Source organism: Anoplopoma fimbria, chromosome 10, assembly GCF_027596085.1.
Source record: "Anoplopoma fimbria isolate UVic2021 breed Golden Eagle Sablefish chromosome 10, Afim_UVic_2022, whole genome shotgun sequence".
Lineage (NCBI taxonomy): Eukaryota > Metazoa > Chordata > Actinopteri > Perciformes > Anoplopomatidae > Anoplopoma > Anoplopoma fimbria.
In genome coordinates, this window is record NC_072458.1 from 21,040,487 (window position 1) to 21,057,650 (window position 17,164).

Sequence of the window (17,164 nt, forward strand, 5' to 3'; positions counted from 1 at the left end):
TTTTATTTTGAAGGACCCATGAAACATATGATACTGAGTCTGGTTAAATTGACACTTTAGCACTTATTAGCTCCACAGCTAAGCTGAGTTATCTGCTGTCCCACCTCTGTCTTACCTCCCTGTGGCTGTGGAGAGGCAGCAGCTGCAGCCGGCCGGAGAGAGAGGATGCACCAGCCCAGACAGCACCGGAGCAAGGGACCGTTCAGGGTGACCTGTGCAGGGTCATGCTGTCTCTGCAGAGGGGAACCAGTGCATGCAAATGTGTCTCAATTTATGACCCGGTGCCACTGTCAAGTTAGAGAGAATTATAAATAAGATTTCCGGTTGTACTGTACATGCAAAAACATACAGTAGCTCAATTTAAACACAGCAATCTGCCAAAATAAAAGCAAAATAAAATATGATAAAATGACATCTCTATTTTTTTTTTATGTACTCAATCACTTCTATGTATATACAATTTTTAAATGTAATATGTTTTTCTGTTTTATTGATATGCTGACATTTCCTCTGTACAAACTTGTTATTCTGTTTTTATTTATTTATCTTATCTATTTTTATCTTTTACTTTTACTTTTTTTCAAATGTACAGCACTTTGAGCTCGGTCCCTCCATCTTTAAACACTCAACCACTCATTATGTTATAAAGTCACTTTTGTTGGTTTTACTGCGAGAGGAAAGAAAAGAGATGTTTTGAAGTGTGACCATCTTTGCAAACCCCTGTAATTCATTAGACAACATCGATTAGCTTTTTGACTTACTCACAATGTAAAGTTGTCTGAGGGAAAACACTTTACTGTTAGCAAACTGTTGTGGAAGTCAGTTTTGTAACTTTTTCTTGCTCTCATCAGATTGTCAGAACGTCTGTATGACATGTGCTATATAAATAAAGATTATTATTATTATTATTATTATTATTATTACTTAATGATATCACTGATATTTTTTTTTCTATAACTATAATTGTTTACATATTTATTCAAGCAGCCTTGCACTTTTATCTACAGTTCATTGTGTTTTTTTGTGTTTTTATGTTTGTATTATACACTCTTGCATTTTATATTTCTGTGTACAAAATAGTTAACGTTTGTCCTTTTTTATTTGTTGTTTATTTGTCTGTTTCTCTGTACCAGTGAGCGTGAGTGACCAGAGTCAAATTCAATGAAGCTGGTTCTGATTTTGATAACCTGATCCATTTGCATGTATGATCTCCTGATTTTGTATGCTTATTATTTCATTTTTTTGTCATATTTTGTATTGTTTAATTATTGTTATTTTAGATTTTTTGTTAAATGTTTTGTCTAATTGTGCTTGATGACCCCCTTGAAAACAAAATGGCACATCTCAAGGGTTATTCCTTAAGATAATTAGTCCCACAGCGTGGACATTTGGAGGATTACAGCAACAGAGTGGATAGTGCAAACAAACAAACAAGAGACATAAGTAGAAAAACAAGATCAAAGCAACTATGATAAATAAGTAACGGTAAAATAAAAAGGTAAAAAACTTAAAAAATACAACAAAAACTACATATAATTGTACCCTTCCCATTCGTACCTCTAAAGTGCATCTGTGTGCCCCCAAATGACAAACGTGTGCCTTTATGATGCCAACAGCAGCCTAATTGTGCTTTCATACACCACTGACCGAGCTACACAGACCTTATTGCCATGTGGAGGACCCTGAATAATACGACACTTATTCAACAATGTAAAAAAATATATATTATGGATCATCTGAAAAATCTAATATGTGCTATGTGGGGGTCCAGCTGTGGCGATGACTTCATCAAGGTAGTTGTTTTTCGGTGTTTATGTTAAGAAAATGATATATATATATATATATATATATATATATATATACGTAATTATTATACAGTGCATTACTATATAACAGTTGTAATGTAATGTTAATTTTGTGTTAATATTCATATTATTGTGATTTTTTTCTTTTTTTATTATGATGCTTTGGCATTGTTGTGGGTTTTTTTAAACGTTCATTCCAATAAAGCCACATTAAATTGAAAAGAAAATTGAATTGAATTATCTGGCAAAAAAAAGTTAATCTGCCCACAGGTGAGAGGCAGATTTATTTAGGTATCAATCTTTTCATCAAACTCTTAACAAAAAAGTCTAATGAGGGTTTTTTTCAAAATGTCAAACTATCTATTAAATTGTCTTATATTTAACTTACAGGAACTTGCAGCACCCTGAACAGCAGTGGTGCCCGTGAGTTAATTATAGAAATCTCCCTGCCTCTCTCTTTCTCCCTCCTGTTAATCAAGGTGTTTGCTATCAACCAGCTCCACCAGTGACTCCAGCTGAAGAATGAGTCTATGTTTGCTCTCTTCGATATTCCTCCCTCCCCCTTCAACCCGTGCCAAGAAGGCAGCAGTAATAAGTGCCATATTAAAGAGCCTTTGTGGGAGGCTGAGTTCAGTTTGTGTCCAAGCCCTCTGTGCTTGCACAACGCATTTTAGTGCTTATTTTATTCTTCAAGGTGGTGCAAAAAGAAACATCTGAAACACCACCATGAACTGGGCCTTCCTGGAGGGCCTCCTCAGTGGGGTGAACAAATACTCCACGGCGTTCGGCCGCGTCTGGCTCGCCATCGTCTTCATCTTCAGGCTCTTGGTCTTCCTGGTGGCCTGCGAGAAGGTGTGGGGAGACGAGCAGAAAGACTTTGACTGCAACACCCGGCAGCCCGGTTGCCACAACGTCTGCTACGACCACTACTTCCCCATCTCCTACACCCGCCTCTGGGCCCTGCAGCTGATCTTCGTCACCTGCCCGTCCCTTCTGGTGACGCTCCACGTGTCCTACCGGGACGAGCGGGAGCGCAAACACCGACTGAAGTACGGGGAGGACTGCACCCCTCTGTACGACGACACGGGGAAGAAGCGTGGAGGTCTCTGGTGGACCTACTTCTTCAGCCTGATGTTTAAGATACTGGTGGACGGGGTGTTTGTCTTCCTGCTGTTCTACATCTACGAGGCCACGTTCTTCCCGCCGTTGGTGAAATGCAACGAGGAGCCGTGTCCCAATGTGGTGGACTGCTACATCGCCAGGTAAGTTTAACTCCAAGGTTCATAATAGTTAAAAATCCTGGAATCTTAATAGCTGAAGTGGAAATATTGATCTTGTTCCTCAGGCCCACGGAGAAGAAGATATTCACCATCTTCATGGTGGTGACCAGCTTCGTGTGCATCCTCCTCACGTTCATCGAGGTCCTCTACCTGTGCGGGAAGAGGTTCTGGGAGTGCTGCAGAGAAGGACGTCGCTCGGGGAGGGAGAACTCCTTCAAGATGGTCAGGACTCCTCTGACGGGGAAGGAGAACTCGGCGTTCAAGGAGCCGCTCCCGGAGAAGGCAAAGATGGCGGACAACGGCGGCGGAGAAGCCGACAGAAAGAATTCAGCTCTAGCGTACAGCATAGCGGTCTCCTGAGAGAGACATGTTTATGAGTTTGACTTGAGAAGATATAACTATGTTAGGTAGCTTTTGTACTGTTGGCGACATTTATCTGAAAAAATGACAGTGGTTTTAAAGGAAATGTTGTTTTACAAAGGTCATGTCCAATTTTGTTAAATTGGACATGACCTTCTTACAGTTAAAAATGCTTTTAACTGTGAGATTTAGGAGAGTGGATTGAGGTTGCATAGCTGTCAAAGAACTGGTTTAATAGAAAAAGAGAAAGACTATGTTATGTATGCAGTTTATTTGGAACAGATTAAAGACTATTTAGCTAAATTAATGTTGATTTTATGGTTTTGTTTTTGTATTTTAAAGTGACTGTTCACCCCACATTCAAAAATACCCATTTTCCGTTTTACCTGTAGTGCAATTTATTAATCTAGATTGTTTTGTGATTTGCCCAGTTTGGGAGATATTGACTGTAGACTCGGCTTCTGGTGCTCAAAGTTCCAGAAAAATACATTTGAAAAACTCGTCAGCAATGTACTCAAGATAATCCACAGACCTTGATGTGAGCAGATTCATGTATAGGACCTCTTTTCTTTCATCCATAGTTGATGAAACTTGAAACGGTTTACAAAAATGTCTGTGGATTATCTTGAGTAACCTCGTCATTATTTCAGATTCTTCAGTTTTTCAAATTTAGTTTTTGGGATCTTTGAGCACCTCAAGCTTAGTGGAGAGAAGACAGACTTATCTACGGCCAATATCTGTCCTTTTTGATAATGTTTTTTGTCCCCATAATATTGTTGGCTTTTTAAAGGCTTCTGATCTCAAATGACTGATTTACATTAAAGGTGATTAACTGTACTTTGACTCTTTATAAGAATATTTGTAACATGAGATTATTTTGTTGTCTGTAAAACTGCTTTACTTATTCTGAGATGTGACAGCTGCAGTGTGTGGACTTTTACTGAAAAACTGACTCACTTGAACCACAAAAATGAAGATGATGTTTTTTTTAAATAAACAACTATTCTATAAAATCTTGCATTGAAACATGTTCCTTTTTTTATCCCTGCACGGAAATCTTACGTTTTATTCTGATTACATGTGTATTGTTGAGGTCATTTTTCTGAATAAGAGCTTCGTCAAAGGTGTGTTCGTCTCTTTAAAGAACCTACAACATGCAGGGCAGAAACAAATGGGTGCAGCAGTGTGGAGTAAATTGAACCAATAGAGATCTAGATGGTGGATTACAACATGTTCAAAAATAATCAGAGAAAAAGCACACAACGTGACGTTTCCAAATGGGTACAAAACCATCAACGCACGGTTACAGATGGGAGGAACATTATTGACAAAAGTCGATAAAATCACCACTCCTACAAGTCCCACCTCCATGACCATCCTCCACATTCTGCATTCCTTCAGAACAGCAGACGGAGAGTAGATTAAGACTGAGTGTACTAATTGTACCCGAGAAAAATGAACAAGCAAACTCTTGTTTGTTGTATCTGATTTATGCGATAGTGGCGCTCCGTATCTCAGGTGTATTTAGGTGCTAATGGTTCCAGAGTATTTGCACAAAGAAATGTTAGGTGGAGGCCCTGTTTAATCCTGATTTATCAAATAATACAAAGGAGCATATCTCTGCATCACGGCTGCCTAATGGAGCCGATACCGAGTCACCTGTTAAGAAACATGGGGATCGGAGTAGACAACCACGCCTTAATGTGTCCCCAGTAAAGTCCACTTATTCGTTATCGCCTTTATCCATTTACACAAAGTATCACTGCAACCAAACTGAGATAAAACCATATCATATTAAAAGTAAAGGTCACAAAACACTTGACACAGTAAAAGTGACTAAGATAAATGAATGCTGACAGGTAGCAGTTGGAGATTTAAATGTGCATTTTGGGTGGATACCAAAAGGTGGCCACACCTCCTGATTATGTCCAAGAGTGGTTTCTTGTGGACAGTTAATATCTGAAACCCACTTCAGGAGAGAGGTCGAGCGTATTCCCATAGACTGAACACGATGGACTGAGGGGTTTTCTGAAGGTAAGCTGAGAAATTGAAGTATTCAAGAGTCATATTCAGTTTAAACAAAGACTCCCTGCAAAGTTAAGAACATTGAATTAAAGGGCAGAAGTGGACGAGTCGATTCGGAGGCAGAAAGAGAGTCAACATTTGACAAACTCTTCATCTTCATCTTAAACTTTCCTTAAAGTGTACGAAGCTGAAGCCAAGTGTTGAAGGATTTATATGTTCAACACGTGTTTTAATCAATTATCAAAGGCATCTTCCTTAAAAGTGCCAAACTTTTTTAAACAAGTGAAAATTATTTTAACTCTGAGATTTAGGAGAGTGGATTTAGATTACATAGCTGTCAAAGAACGGGTTTAATAGGAAAAGAGGAAGACTATGTTAGGTTTACAGTGAATTAACTGAATTATTTGGAACAGATTACAGAATATTTAACTAAATCAATGCTGAGTTTATATATTTTTGGGGTATTTTAAAGGGACCGTTCACCCCACATTCAAACATACATATTCCCCCTCTTACCTGTAGCGCTGTCTACAATCTAGATTGTTTTGTGATTTGCCCAGTTTGGGAGACATTGGCTGTAGACTCAGCTTCTGGTGCTCGAAATGCCAAAGTAATGTCTCTTTCCAGAAATCATGAAAAATAATCCACAGACCTTGTGAGAAGTATTATGTATAAGAAATGTTTTCTTTCAGCCATAGTTGATGAAACTTGAAACTGCTCACAAAAAGGTCTGTGGATTATCTTGAGTATCCTCGTCATAATTTCATTTTTGTCAGTTTTTCAAATATAGTTTTTGGGATATTTGAGCACCACAAGCCGAATGCCATGTAGTTCCATTATATTGGAGACAAGGCAGACTTATCTACGGCCGATACCTCCAACACTTGGCGATATGTATTTTTGATTTTGTGGTAAATTTCCCCTTTTTAAACCTTGTATTTCTCTGACTAACTGCCTAACTCTGTCTTTGTCTCTTTCTTGTGTTCTAGCTCTCCACTCTTTTTTAAATCTACTTCCTGCGTTTGAAGACAGACCTCTAAAGAGTCACAGCTCTAAAGGAGCCGACCGAAGCTGAACTCATGGATTGGAAATTCCTCCAGGGTCTTCTCAGCGGAGTCAACAAGTACTCCACGGCCTTCGGACGCATCTGGCTGTCGGTGGTCTTCGTCTTCCGGGTTCTGGTCTTCGTTGTGGCCGCCGAGCGGGTCTGGAGCGACGACCAGGGTCAGTTCGACTGCAACACCCGCCAGCCGGGGTGCACCAATCTCTGCTACGACCACTTCTTCCCCATCTCCCACATCCGCCTCTGGGCTCTGCAGCTCATCTTCGTCACCTGCCCGTCCTTCATGGTGGTGCTGCACGTGGCCTACCGGGACGAGCGGGAGCGCAAGTACCGGGCCAAGCACGGCGCCGACACCCAGCTGTACGAAAACACGGGCCAGAAGCACGGCGGCCTGTGGTGGACTTACCTGATGAGCCTCTTCATCAAGACCTTCTGTGAGATCACGTTCCTCTACCTGCTGCACTACGTCTACGACAGTTTCAAGCTGCCCCGGAAGGTGCAGTGTGACGTCAGTCCCTGCCCCAACCTGGTGGATTGCTACATAGCCCGGCCCACCGAGAAGACCGTGTTCACCTACTTCATGGTGGGCGCGTCCGTCCTGTGCGTGGTGCTCAACATCTCTGAGATCTTCTACCTGGTCACTCTCCGGCTGGTGACCCTCAAACAGAGAGGCACCGTCCACACCTTGTCTAGGAAGGTCCACCCGGACATGGACTGCGATGGCTGCAAGCCGTCTGTCATATCTTAATAGGCAATCATTTGTTCTCTACTTGCCTCTAATTGACTTACAATTGAGGGTATTTTCATTTAAAAAGTAATTTTATGTATAACTTTTATATAAATATATTGGGTTTTTTTTGTAAGAAACAATCCTATGCTCTGTAATGATATTAGAAGTGTATTAAATATTTCAGCACCAAAAGAAAACTGAATGATTTGAACTAATTGATTTAACGATTGCTCATATTTGTGATCATGACAACAACCAAAAAACTGACATTATTTGTTTCTTGTATTCTGAAAATATGTTTTGAACTATTTAATAAAAACCACGGCATGGATAAGATCTGCCTTCTCCTCCTTTAATGGCGCCGTTTCTCCACCTGGTGGCAGTACAGCCTCACTACACTGTCATGTGGAGGATGTGAAAGTCTGCAGAAAACTTGGCAGTGATCCCTCCCAGAGTTCAGCTGTTGTGTGATTGTGCATCATGTGTGCACTGCTTAGGCAATTCTGCATACCTGAAACATTACTAACCTATATCTTCCTTCTTTTTTATCTGGTTATAAAAAAGTAGCACTGCTGTCTGTAATGGTTTTTTTTTCCAGGTTTTGATTCAGGTGTTGACACTGGAACTAGTAAAACAGGTTGATTCCCTAAAGTAAAAACATAACAATTATGAATAGAGGCAGATCACTGTATTTGTTGTGCAACACAAAAGAGTTTACCTGTGTGAAGGTTGCCAAATTGCAACAGACAATGCGTTTTCAAAATAAAAGCATTTAATATTTAAAAATTGAACTGACCGAATAGAGCATTATGGGGAATGAAATACAAAATTTGAAGTATTAATTTATCGCAGATAATTAGTCAAACATAATCTGAATAAAGTATTTATTTTTTTCCGTAAACGTTGAAACAATGCACTGTTTGCTTATTCTGGTCCATATAGCCTTCTGCACTTTATATCTCGAGGTAATCTAGTTACTGATATTTTAAAACTCTTAATTAAAAGGTACAGAACAGTGGTTATCACATTTATGCTGTGCAAGTTTACACTGATACACTCTTAGATATGAAGGGATTTTATTTTGAAAAATGCAAGATGTTGTCACCTTGTGTCTGTCCTGGTTGAGTGACTGAGAGCAGTGAGGCGCTCATCATTTATGAGAGAAGAGAGAGGACAGACTCCACGCACCAGACTGGCTGTCCATTGAACTGGATGGTGACCTAACAGAGATGGCCGGTGCAGGTAAAAGGATGCATGTGTATGGAAACTTTATTTAAAAATATTTAAAACTGCAGACATTTGTGTGTTTCAAACTTTTGAATTGTTTGCTCGGATGTGGCACACCTGTATGGAGATGGACTAAGACATGAGCTTTAATTGCATTAGTAATTTAATACTTATTTTTTGTTGCCATTGTGGTTACATCCCTTCATCAAACGTTCAACTTGTTTCATAGAAAGAACCAAAAACAGGGCCCTGATCAAAGTCCTGATATTCCACGTTAATTAGAATAAATGAAAGTACTTCTGATCTACTTTCTTTTGATCCACATGGTGAAAGTATCTGAGGCTGATCAGTAGTGTGAATGCTGATGTTAAAAGCAAAATGTCCTGCATGTGTTTTTGTCTCTGTGAATGCAGGAATGTGTGAGTGAGAGATATTCAGCTGTGAGGATGGAAGCAGTGATCATGTTACATAAACAAACACATTCACAATTACAGAGTTGAAGGTTTATATTAATCGTCATACATCACCAGATGTAGCATCTCATTTTATTAGGGGTTGGATTATAAATTAAGCCGAGACACATGTTTGTCCTAAATGTATCTTTTTAAATTTGATACTTCTCAGAATACATTTGGTTTCTGTGTTATGTGAAAGGTTCAAGGTTTCATTTGAGACGTTCAATGTCATGGTAGAAGACAGTATTGAGCTGGGCGATAATTCAATATGATCATTTATTGTCTTTCATATGGAATCATATGGTGATGAAATCAGATATTGTGACACATAATTATGTCGTTTAAATTGATAATGACAACCTCACACTAACTCAAACTTTCTCACAAAAAATATTTCTGCTTGTGGTATTACTTCTAAATCAAACTTTTGTCTTAATCGAATTACTCTGTATTTGTGTGCATGCATGTAGACATAGAAGTATGCATACTTTTTTTCTCCGTAGTTTAATTCATTTTGCACTATAGTTCTTAATTTAATGAGAAAATACTCAGTACTTTTTATGTGTCAAGTATTGGATTCACACAGGAGTAAAGAAAAATAGGTTTTGCCATGTGGTTATTTCATATAGAATATTTATTTATTTATTGAATGACCAGAAAACATGCTCTATCATGAAGTGTATCTTTATTGAGATATGCAATATCGCCTAGCACAACCAGAAGGTTTCACCATTCTACATAATGATCTGTTTAATTCATAGCATGCAGAAAATGTTAATTTATTATAATATCATTTAAATTTAATGACAAATGCAGAAAAAAAAGATACTTGTTCAGGACGGTTCCAGTCTGAACTGCCTGTACTGTATTATGTGTTTAGCAGCTAATCATTAATACAGGTGACATCTCCTCCGTGCGTTTGACCTCGCCCATGTGACTCTGATCAATACAACATGGATGATGTCACATCACCAGAATTCACTCCTCTCTATTGTGATCATGTGTGTGTTTTTTTCTCTCCCCGTCCTTCAGGTTTGTGTTGTGCCAGCCTGGAGGAGCCCAAAAACCTGATGAAGATGGGTCTGAGCATGCTCCTCATCGGCCACGTTAACTTCCTGTTAGGGGCGCTGGTGCACGGCGTGGTGCTCCGACACATCAACCTCCACAAGCAGGCCCGGGCCATGGAGTACGCCATCTCCAACGTGGTCGCCCTCACCTCCGGCCTCGTAGTGAGTGCACAGACGCATGAGGGTCACTAAGTGATACTAGTGGATACGAGAACTCATCCTACACATTATTATTAACTAGATTTAGAAAGTAACGGAGAGATAAAAAAAAAAAATCTATTTTCTCTGCTCAGACTTTATGATGGCGATGGCAAATTGTGGGGTTTTCCATCAGAGCTGAGGCTTCACCCTGCAGACCACAAATGCATCGCAAAATGTACTTTGATCATAAAAGTACTGCAGAAAACTTTCTTCATACAAAAATCAATAGTGCAGGATTATTTGGGCTTCTTGTGAAACCACTTTTCCTGAACAAAGAGCCCTTGAAGAAACCTCTTTTTTTATGTTCATAGGAAATACATTTTATTCAGATTTATACAATTGCCCTTTTAAAAAATGCAGAAAATGATTGTTTGAACCAGTCAAAGATTTAGCTGATAATCTCAAATTGATCATTTTCAATCGCTAATGTGAATGAGATGTAAATTTAAAGTGTTTTGTTTTTCTTTTGGCTTTGCAAAAACAACATTCAAAGCACTCAGACATACTTAAAGACATATTTGAAATGCTGTGTTGGACTAAACTATAAGAGAAGGATGTTAATTTAATTCTCTGCTAATTCTATGGTTGAAAATGGAGCAACATGAATATTCTTTAAATCTCATCTATCTCGTCTCTGCAGGGAATTGTTGTCGGCATTCTGGCAATCGTCCTGTCTAAAAACAAGAAGAGTAGAAGCCTGGTTAGTATGACTTCATGTTTTTTTTTTCTTCCTATAAACATAGCTGCTGTCAGTCATTTCCCCTGCTGTTTTCACTTCCTCTCTTTGATCCGTCTATCTGCACCGCACCAACACTTGCTTTGTCTTTTGATATTTTCAGGCTTTATTCTCAGCTTCTGCCTCTAGTCTATCTAGTCAAGGGGAGTGGACAACAACAAAAAAAAAAAATCTCCTTTGAGCTCCAGCGTGTCGCCTCAGGTTGTCTGATTCCGCCTCCTGCAGAGCTGGAATACGTTTCTGTTCTTTCTCTCTTCTGCCTCTGGTCGTGCAGAACGGCCTCTCCTCTCTGTTTACTCAGTCAGCTGTTGGGTTGCCCAGACGGGACTGACGAGGTAGCGAGCTGAATGAGTAATACCCGGGCGGGCAAAGCCTGCCGGGATAAACCACTCCCCGTTCTCTTTGTCAGCGACAGCCAACGTAAACTGGGCAAACTCCTCATCAGCCTTGTTATCTTATGCAGTCATCCAGCATGGATAACAAGTAATCCCAACACTCCCTTTTTCATATTAACACACATCCTTTATTTGGCTAATGCAACTTCTAATCTCTCCAATTGCATCCTTTCTTTTTTTTCTTATCCAGTTTCGACTCAACGACTCACAAAGTGACTTTAAAATGCTCTCTGTGCCTGAATGTCTCACCCTCTGTAAACTTATTAAAGGATAGGTTCACTTTATCATTTATTATTGCTCATAGCTGATAGCTTTAGTCTCTAATGCTGCAGCTTCTTATTGGGAGTTTGGATCAACGAGTCCCATTAAAGGAACAAACCACCTCTCAATGCTTCTACACATCCCTATATGGTATTCTTGTGGTGTTTTAGTAATCAAACCCAGGTGGTTATCTGTGTACTGGTTTCCTCGACATAAATCCAATGGGATTATTGAATTGGATTTTGGATATTGCAGAAAATAAACTCTGTGAAAAACACATGTTTATGATAAACTTGCAGGTTTTTGTTCAGCAAGATAATCTCCACAAATAAACACCACTTTTATGATTTTTGAAGCATAAATGCATCACCAGAGGTAACAAGCTAATGTTATAAAAGCTATAAAGGAACTACCACCTTCACATGAAGGCGGTCTTGTTGGTGTGATGATGTTTTGTAGTCCCATTAAGCCACTTGTTATCCGCTATCTTTTTTAAGAAACTTAAAAGCTTCAAAATTCACGAGAGGAATATTTACTGACGTATTTTGTATTGTAGAATAAAACATTTAAATATCTTAAACCTTTTTTTCAGGCTTCTAACTAAAAAGCTCTTTGAGACGAGGGAACCGAAGCACAAAAATGCTGACTCATCTCCGTGGTTTAGGACTCATTACTGCAGCACTCTGTTCTGTCTGTGGACTGTTTGTTCCGACTGAAGATGTAAATTGAATTAGAATACAGAATACTGACTCAGAATAATCCACAGTGTCACCCAGTGCAACAATGTGGCTCATCAAAGTGTTTTTCGACAATAATGGAATACGTTTTTTGGATACTCACGCAATACATGTTAGTAAGAAACCTTTGTTTCATTATCAATTAAGCTGCTGCTTAACTTTTTTTTTCAATTTATTGATTAATTGTTTTGTCTTTGAAATGTCAAACAGTGAGAAAATACCCATCACAACTTTGCAGATTTAAAGGTGATGCCTCCAAACATCTCAATCAGTCGGTTTTCATAAAAAGTTGCTGATTATTTTCTTATCAATCAACAAATTGGCAAAAGGATAAATTAATTGTTGGTTTTGTTTTTCTCGTGGGATTTGGTGACCATGAGAAACCTAGCTACCTTTCTGGCCATTAAAAAAAGTCTATTTAGAAATGAGAAGCTCAAAGTAAATTACATTGTTTTAATGTTTTACCAAAAGTGGTCTCGAAGCATACCTTTTTTTTTTTTGCTATAATTTTGCATTAATTCATGCATTAAGTTGGGGAGCTATCTTAGCAAATGAAAAAACCTTTTACTTCCATATCTACTTTTGCAATGCTGATTAAAATCTACCGTATTTGCTCCGTCTGTACTAATACTGCTTATTCTCTGCTGTCCTTTCATCTATTTACTTTTGCCTCAGTTTCCCAACAAGCAGCGTTGAAGCCATCAACTTTTTTCATCCCTGATTGTGTTCCTTCTCTCTCCCTCTCTCTTCCTCCCGCAGACGTGGTCACTTTTCACGGTCGGCCTTGCTGCAGCGCTCATGGCGGCGGCCTCGGCCATCGGCCTCTCCGTTTCCGTGGTGATGGCTGTCGTTCACGGTGGGCGGAGCCTCTTGACTCACTGCCGCTTCCCTGATGCCATCGGCTACTCCAGCATCACCAACGAGTGCCCTTTTGACCCCACGCGCATCTACGTGAGTGCTTTCGTGGTTGGAGACAGACGCTGAGATCAAGGCGTGAACTGTGTGACCCTTTTGCCGCAGCAGACATGACGGAGTGGTTTGGCTGCACATCATGGAGGCTGAGTGTGTGTGTGTGTGTGTGTGGGGTCCGAGGCTGGGTGTCTTTTCTGTCACTCAGTCCGTCACGTTGTGCAGACTGTGGACCGGGTGGCAGGAATGCTGACCTGACCCCGTCTGTCCACTTCAGGCTCTGTCCTGTTCCAGTGTGCATCAGACGGACTGTCAGGCCCGCTCAGCCTCACAGCTGCAGCCGCACATCAGCACGACTTTGGCATTTTAGCACTGCTAGTAGTCGACAATTTGTCACTTAGGTTTGTCTTAAGCTGGATTTATAGTCGAGGTAGGCGTTAATGCCAGTCCGGCTGTAAATACATGCAGCCTAGCCTTCGGGTTAAAGTTAAGTATCGGATTGCAGCCATTAATAGCTCAAACACAGCATTAGATGGATGTACAACCCCGGACAGCAGTTGTTTTATTCACTTAGTGACGCAGAGAGAGTGTGGGGGAGTTTGACTTTATCATTATTTAATAGCAGGCTGCTGTCATGCCGAGGTTTCAGCACATTCTGTCACCCCAAGAACCTTAAAGTAACAAAGAAATGCATTAAAGTGCACATAGCAAAGGTGAGGTGTGCTGCAGTTCACAGCCATTGACCTGACAATCATTTAACTAACCAAATAGTCCTGAAGCTAATTGAGAAAAGCAGTTATGCGTCAGCCTTGTGCAGCTACGATGAGCTGTCCCGACATTAAAGTCTCAGTGAAAGGTAACTGAGAGCGTCTTTAGCTTTTGTATAAAATGACGTTTTCCTAGTGAAACAGAATATTTGACGTGTAGTTACAAGACAGATTTAAATAGAATCCATTGCATTTGATTGGACAGTTAAAAAGTAGGCGGGCTTAGAATGTAGCGCGATTCGCTAAAAGTTGCAGATTGATGGATGTTATGATATTATTGGTTGAAAACTGTTAGTACTAGCTGACATAAGCCAATATCATATTTTGTTTTACATTTTTTTTTTTTACATACATTGGTTTACATTATTGATAAAAAAAATACGAAGACATTTTCTTTTTATTTATTTCTAAGTTTTTGTTTAATAGGTGCACAATTGAAAAGGCATTTTCATTTCATCTTGAACTTGGGCTTTGTTTTGTGGTTTTGGCAACCATTCCTATCAATACTATCAACACCTTACTCACTGCCACTGAGTTAATAACTGAGATCACAACTACACAATAAAAAGAGGTGAAAAGTGTCACAAAAGGTCAAAAGAGGAAGTGAGAAGATCAGACCCCCACCACACTTATCTGGAAGATAAATTAAGATCTGTTCAGTTTTCATGAAATGAAGGATTATTTGTATCATTTTGAGTGTGCTCATTTTTGGTTTTACTTCAGATTTTATTTTTTTAAATGAATAATAATAATAATAAACCAAACTTCTCTTTTTAGTCTGAAACTCTGAGTCCATACAGACGTAACTAACTTAGTTGTAGTCTACTGAGACTGCAGACCATGCTGTTCTCCCAGACTTGGCCTATTAGCAAGGGACCTTCCAATATGGCTGCCAGAGGGCCCATTATGCTACCTGAAAGTGTGTTTTGGGCTTCTGGTTCTGATCTGCTGCCTAGAGGCACTAATGATGGTTATGTAAGGTTTTGTTTTTTTTGTGCTACCTGAATATTTCATCATGAATTCCAAAGAAAAGCTCCAAACTTCCAACTATTAACGTTCATTCTCTTTGTAGTCTGTGAGTCAGCATGCCCAATAAACAGCACTTCTCCTCTGAATTCCCCTCTGTGCGTTTCTACTTTGATATATTCTTCTCTGCATATTTTATTCACATTGCTAGCTCTCCTGTGCAAACGGAATGTCCTAGAACTGCTGCTGTGTCTTTGCTCCATCTGAGAAAAACAAGGTTCTGTGATCACATCATTACCCTCACTGTTACCTTGCTGTTCTTTCTGATCCAGCTGGTGGTTTGCAGCTAACTCATCTCCTCCATCCCTCCCCCAGAGCACCACTCTGATCCTTTGGGTGCCTCTGATCGTGACCTGTGTCGTCCAGATGGTGTTTTCTTCCAGGTGCTCCGCTGTCTGCGTTTCATTCCTCGGTCTACCTTGCTGCCCCCGCAGGAAGAGAACCAGGGACTTTGGCAGATCGGTAAGATTTCCACTCAAACACTGTGCTGCTTTTAGAAATTTTCACTTTTGGATGGTGCATAAGACAGCTTTTCAATTGAGACATATTTTAAAAACTGGACTGAACTGTTAATAATTTATGTTTGTGTAGATCAATGCGGTGAGGCCGATGGTGGAAGCTGCTCCCTCTCACTACACTGAACCTCTAACACGCTACACTGAACCCCCAAGAAGCTACTCTGAACCCCCAAGAAGCTACTCTGAACCTCCACGAAGCCAACCCGACCCTCCAAAACGCTACTCTGAACCTCCAAGAAGCCAACCCGACCCTCCAACACGCTACTCTGAACCTCCAAGAAGCTCCACTGAACCTCCAACACGCTACTCTGAACCTCCAAGAAGCCACCGAGAACCTCCGAGACGGAATACTGAACCTCCAAGACAGCAGCGCAGACCTCCTCCCCTTCCACAGCATCTCCCCCCTCAGCACCGGAGTCTCCCTCCCTCGGAGAGGCGGCCCCTTCGCCAGCCGTACAGAGAAAGGTCAGACAGAGAACGGCAAGAAACTCGTGTTGGCAGCCAGCAAAGGGCAGCGGAGCAGCACCAACTGCTGGAGAGGGATACACTGGAAAGGTCCAGCTTCTGGATTTAGACACATTTGACATGCGAGAGCTTCTTGAAGACCAAAGTTCTGTGAGAGAGTGTGCTGTAGTGCAAGCTACCATACTTGGATTGCAACATTATACTCACAACCCCATTGTCCTGACAGAACTTCTACACTATGAACTCATAGCTGGAGATGTTTTATTTAGCAGCGGTTTAGGCTGTTTGCACAGTGTGCAAGTTATGCCGGTTATGCAAGAGTGTGTGTTCTTGTATTTCTGCACTAATGAGGGTCATATTATTCCTATTGGGATAGACGGACGAGGCAAATCCTTCAATCCGATTCAATTGGAGTTAAAAGAATAGTTTTGGGAAATGTAACTTGTTGCTTTTCTTGCAGAGAGTTAGATTAGGAGATTGATTGCACTCTCACAATGTCTGTGGTTATGTACTTAGCTGGAGTTAGGACCTGTTTAATTTAGCTTAGCATAAAGACTGGAAGCAGGGTTGAAAAAGCTGTTCTCCGGGTCTATTTGTTTAATATATCATGAGCTAATGTGAGAACGTGTCAAAGGGAAGCTTGAAGTTGAACAAAGGGCCCGAGGAAAAGTAGTCCCTGACAACATAAAAAGTTTACTTTGGGAACTCTGGGAACATAGAACCTTTGGAAAGTAGGACTCAGAACATGTGACCTTGGAAACATCAGACCCTGTTAACATGGGATTCCTTTTTTTTTTTAGCACACAGACATTTCGATCTTCTTGTTTAACCATCGGTAAGAGAGTGAAAATGTGTATTTCCCACAATGTGGAACTATTCTTTCAATGTTTGAGTTTACACACATAATGGAGGCAGGTACTGTATAAATAAGGAAATTTAGTGAAGAGATGCAGTGTGTGTGCCTGCAAGATTTTTATCTGTTTTTATTGAGGATGGAGCCTCTGGTCTGCCTGTTTGAGTAAATGAGAATCAATCAATTTGTTCCTGCTTTTAAGGTCAAGAGAAACTAGTGCTGCAAGTTTTTGTATTTATTTCGACGAAAGTCAAGTCGACACGTAAATAAAGTTTTTATTCAAA

General features: G+C 40.2%; 3 protein-coding genes across 3 annotated transcripts; all 3 read left to right on the forward strand.

Annotated features, from left to right (window-relative positions):
• The first annotated feature begins 2,531 nt into the window (after window positions 1-2,531).
• LOC129097319 (gap junction beta-4 protein-like) lies at window positions 2,532-3,445 on the forward strand. The gene is made up of 2 exons (XM_054606138.1): window positions 2,532-3,067; window positions 3,151-3,445. Exons 1-2 carry the CDS (start codon window positions 2,532-2,534, stop codon window positions 3,443-3,445), a joined length of 831 nt encoding a protein of 276 aa, XP_054462113.1.
• A 3,104-nt stretch (window positions 3,446-6,549) lies between these two features.
• Window positions 6,550-15,452, forward strand: LOC129097777 (gap junction beta-3 protein-like). The gene is made up of 2 exons (XM_054606690.1): window positions 6,550-7,185; window positions 14,598-15,452. Exons 1-2 carry the CDS (start codon window positions 6,550-6,552, stop codon window positions 14,685-14,687), a joined length of 726 nt encoding a protein of 241 aa, XP_054462665.1. The 3' UTR covers window positions 14,688-15,452.
• Window positions 8,429-17,156, forward strand: LOC129097776 (uncharacterized). The gene is made up of 6 exons (XM_054606689.1): window positions 8,429-8,505; window positions 9,978-10,174; window positions 10,854-10,913; window positions 13,102-13,293; window positions 15,360-15,506; window positions 15,636-17,156. The coding sequence occupies exons 1-6, from the start codon at window positions 8,493-8,495 to the stop codon at window positions 16,134-16,136; spliced, it is 1,110 nt and encodes a 369-aa protein (XP_054462664.1). The 5' UTR covers window positions 8,429-8,492; the 3' UTR covers window positions 16,137-17,156.
• Window positions 17,157-17,164: the final 8 nt, after the last annotated feature.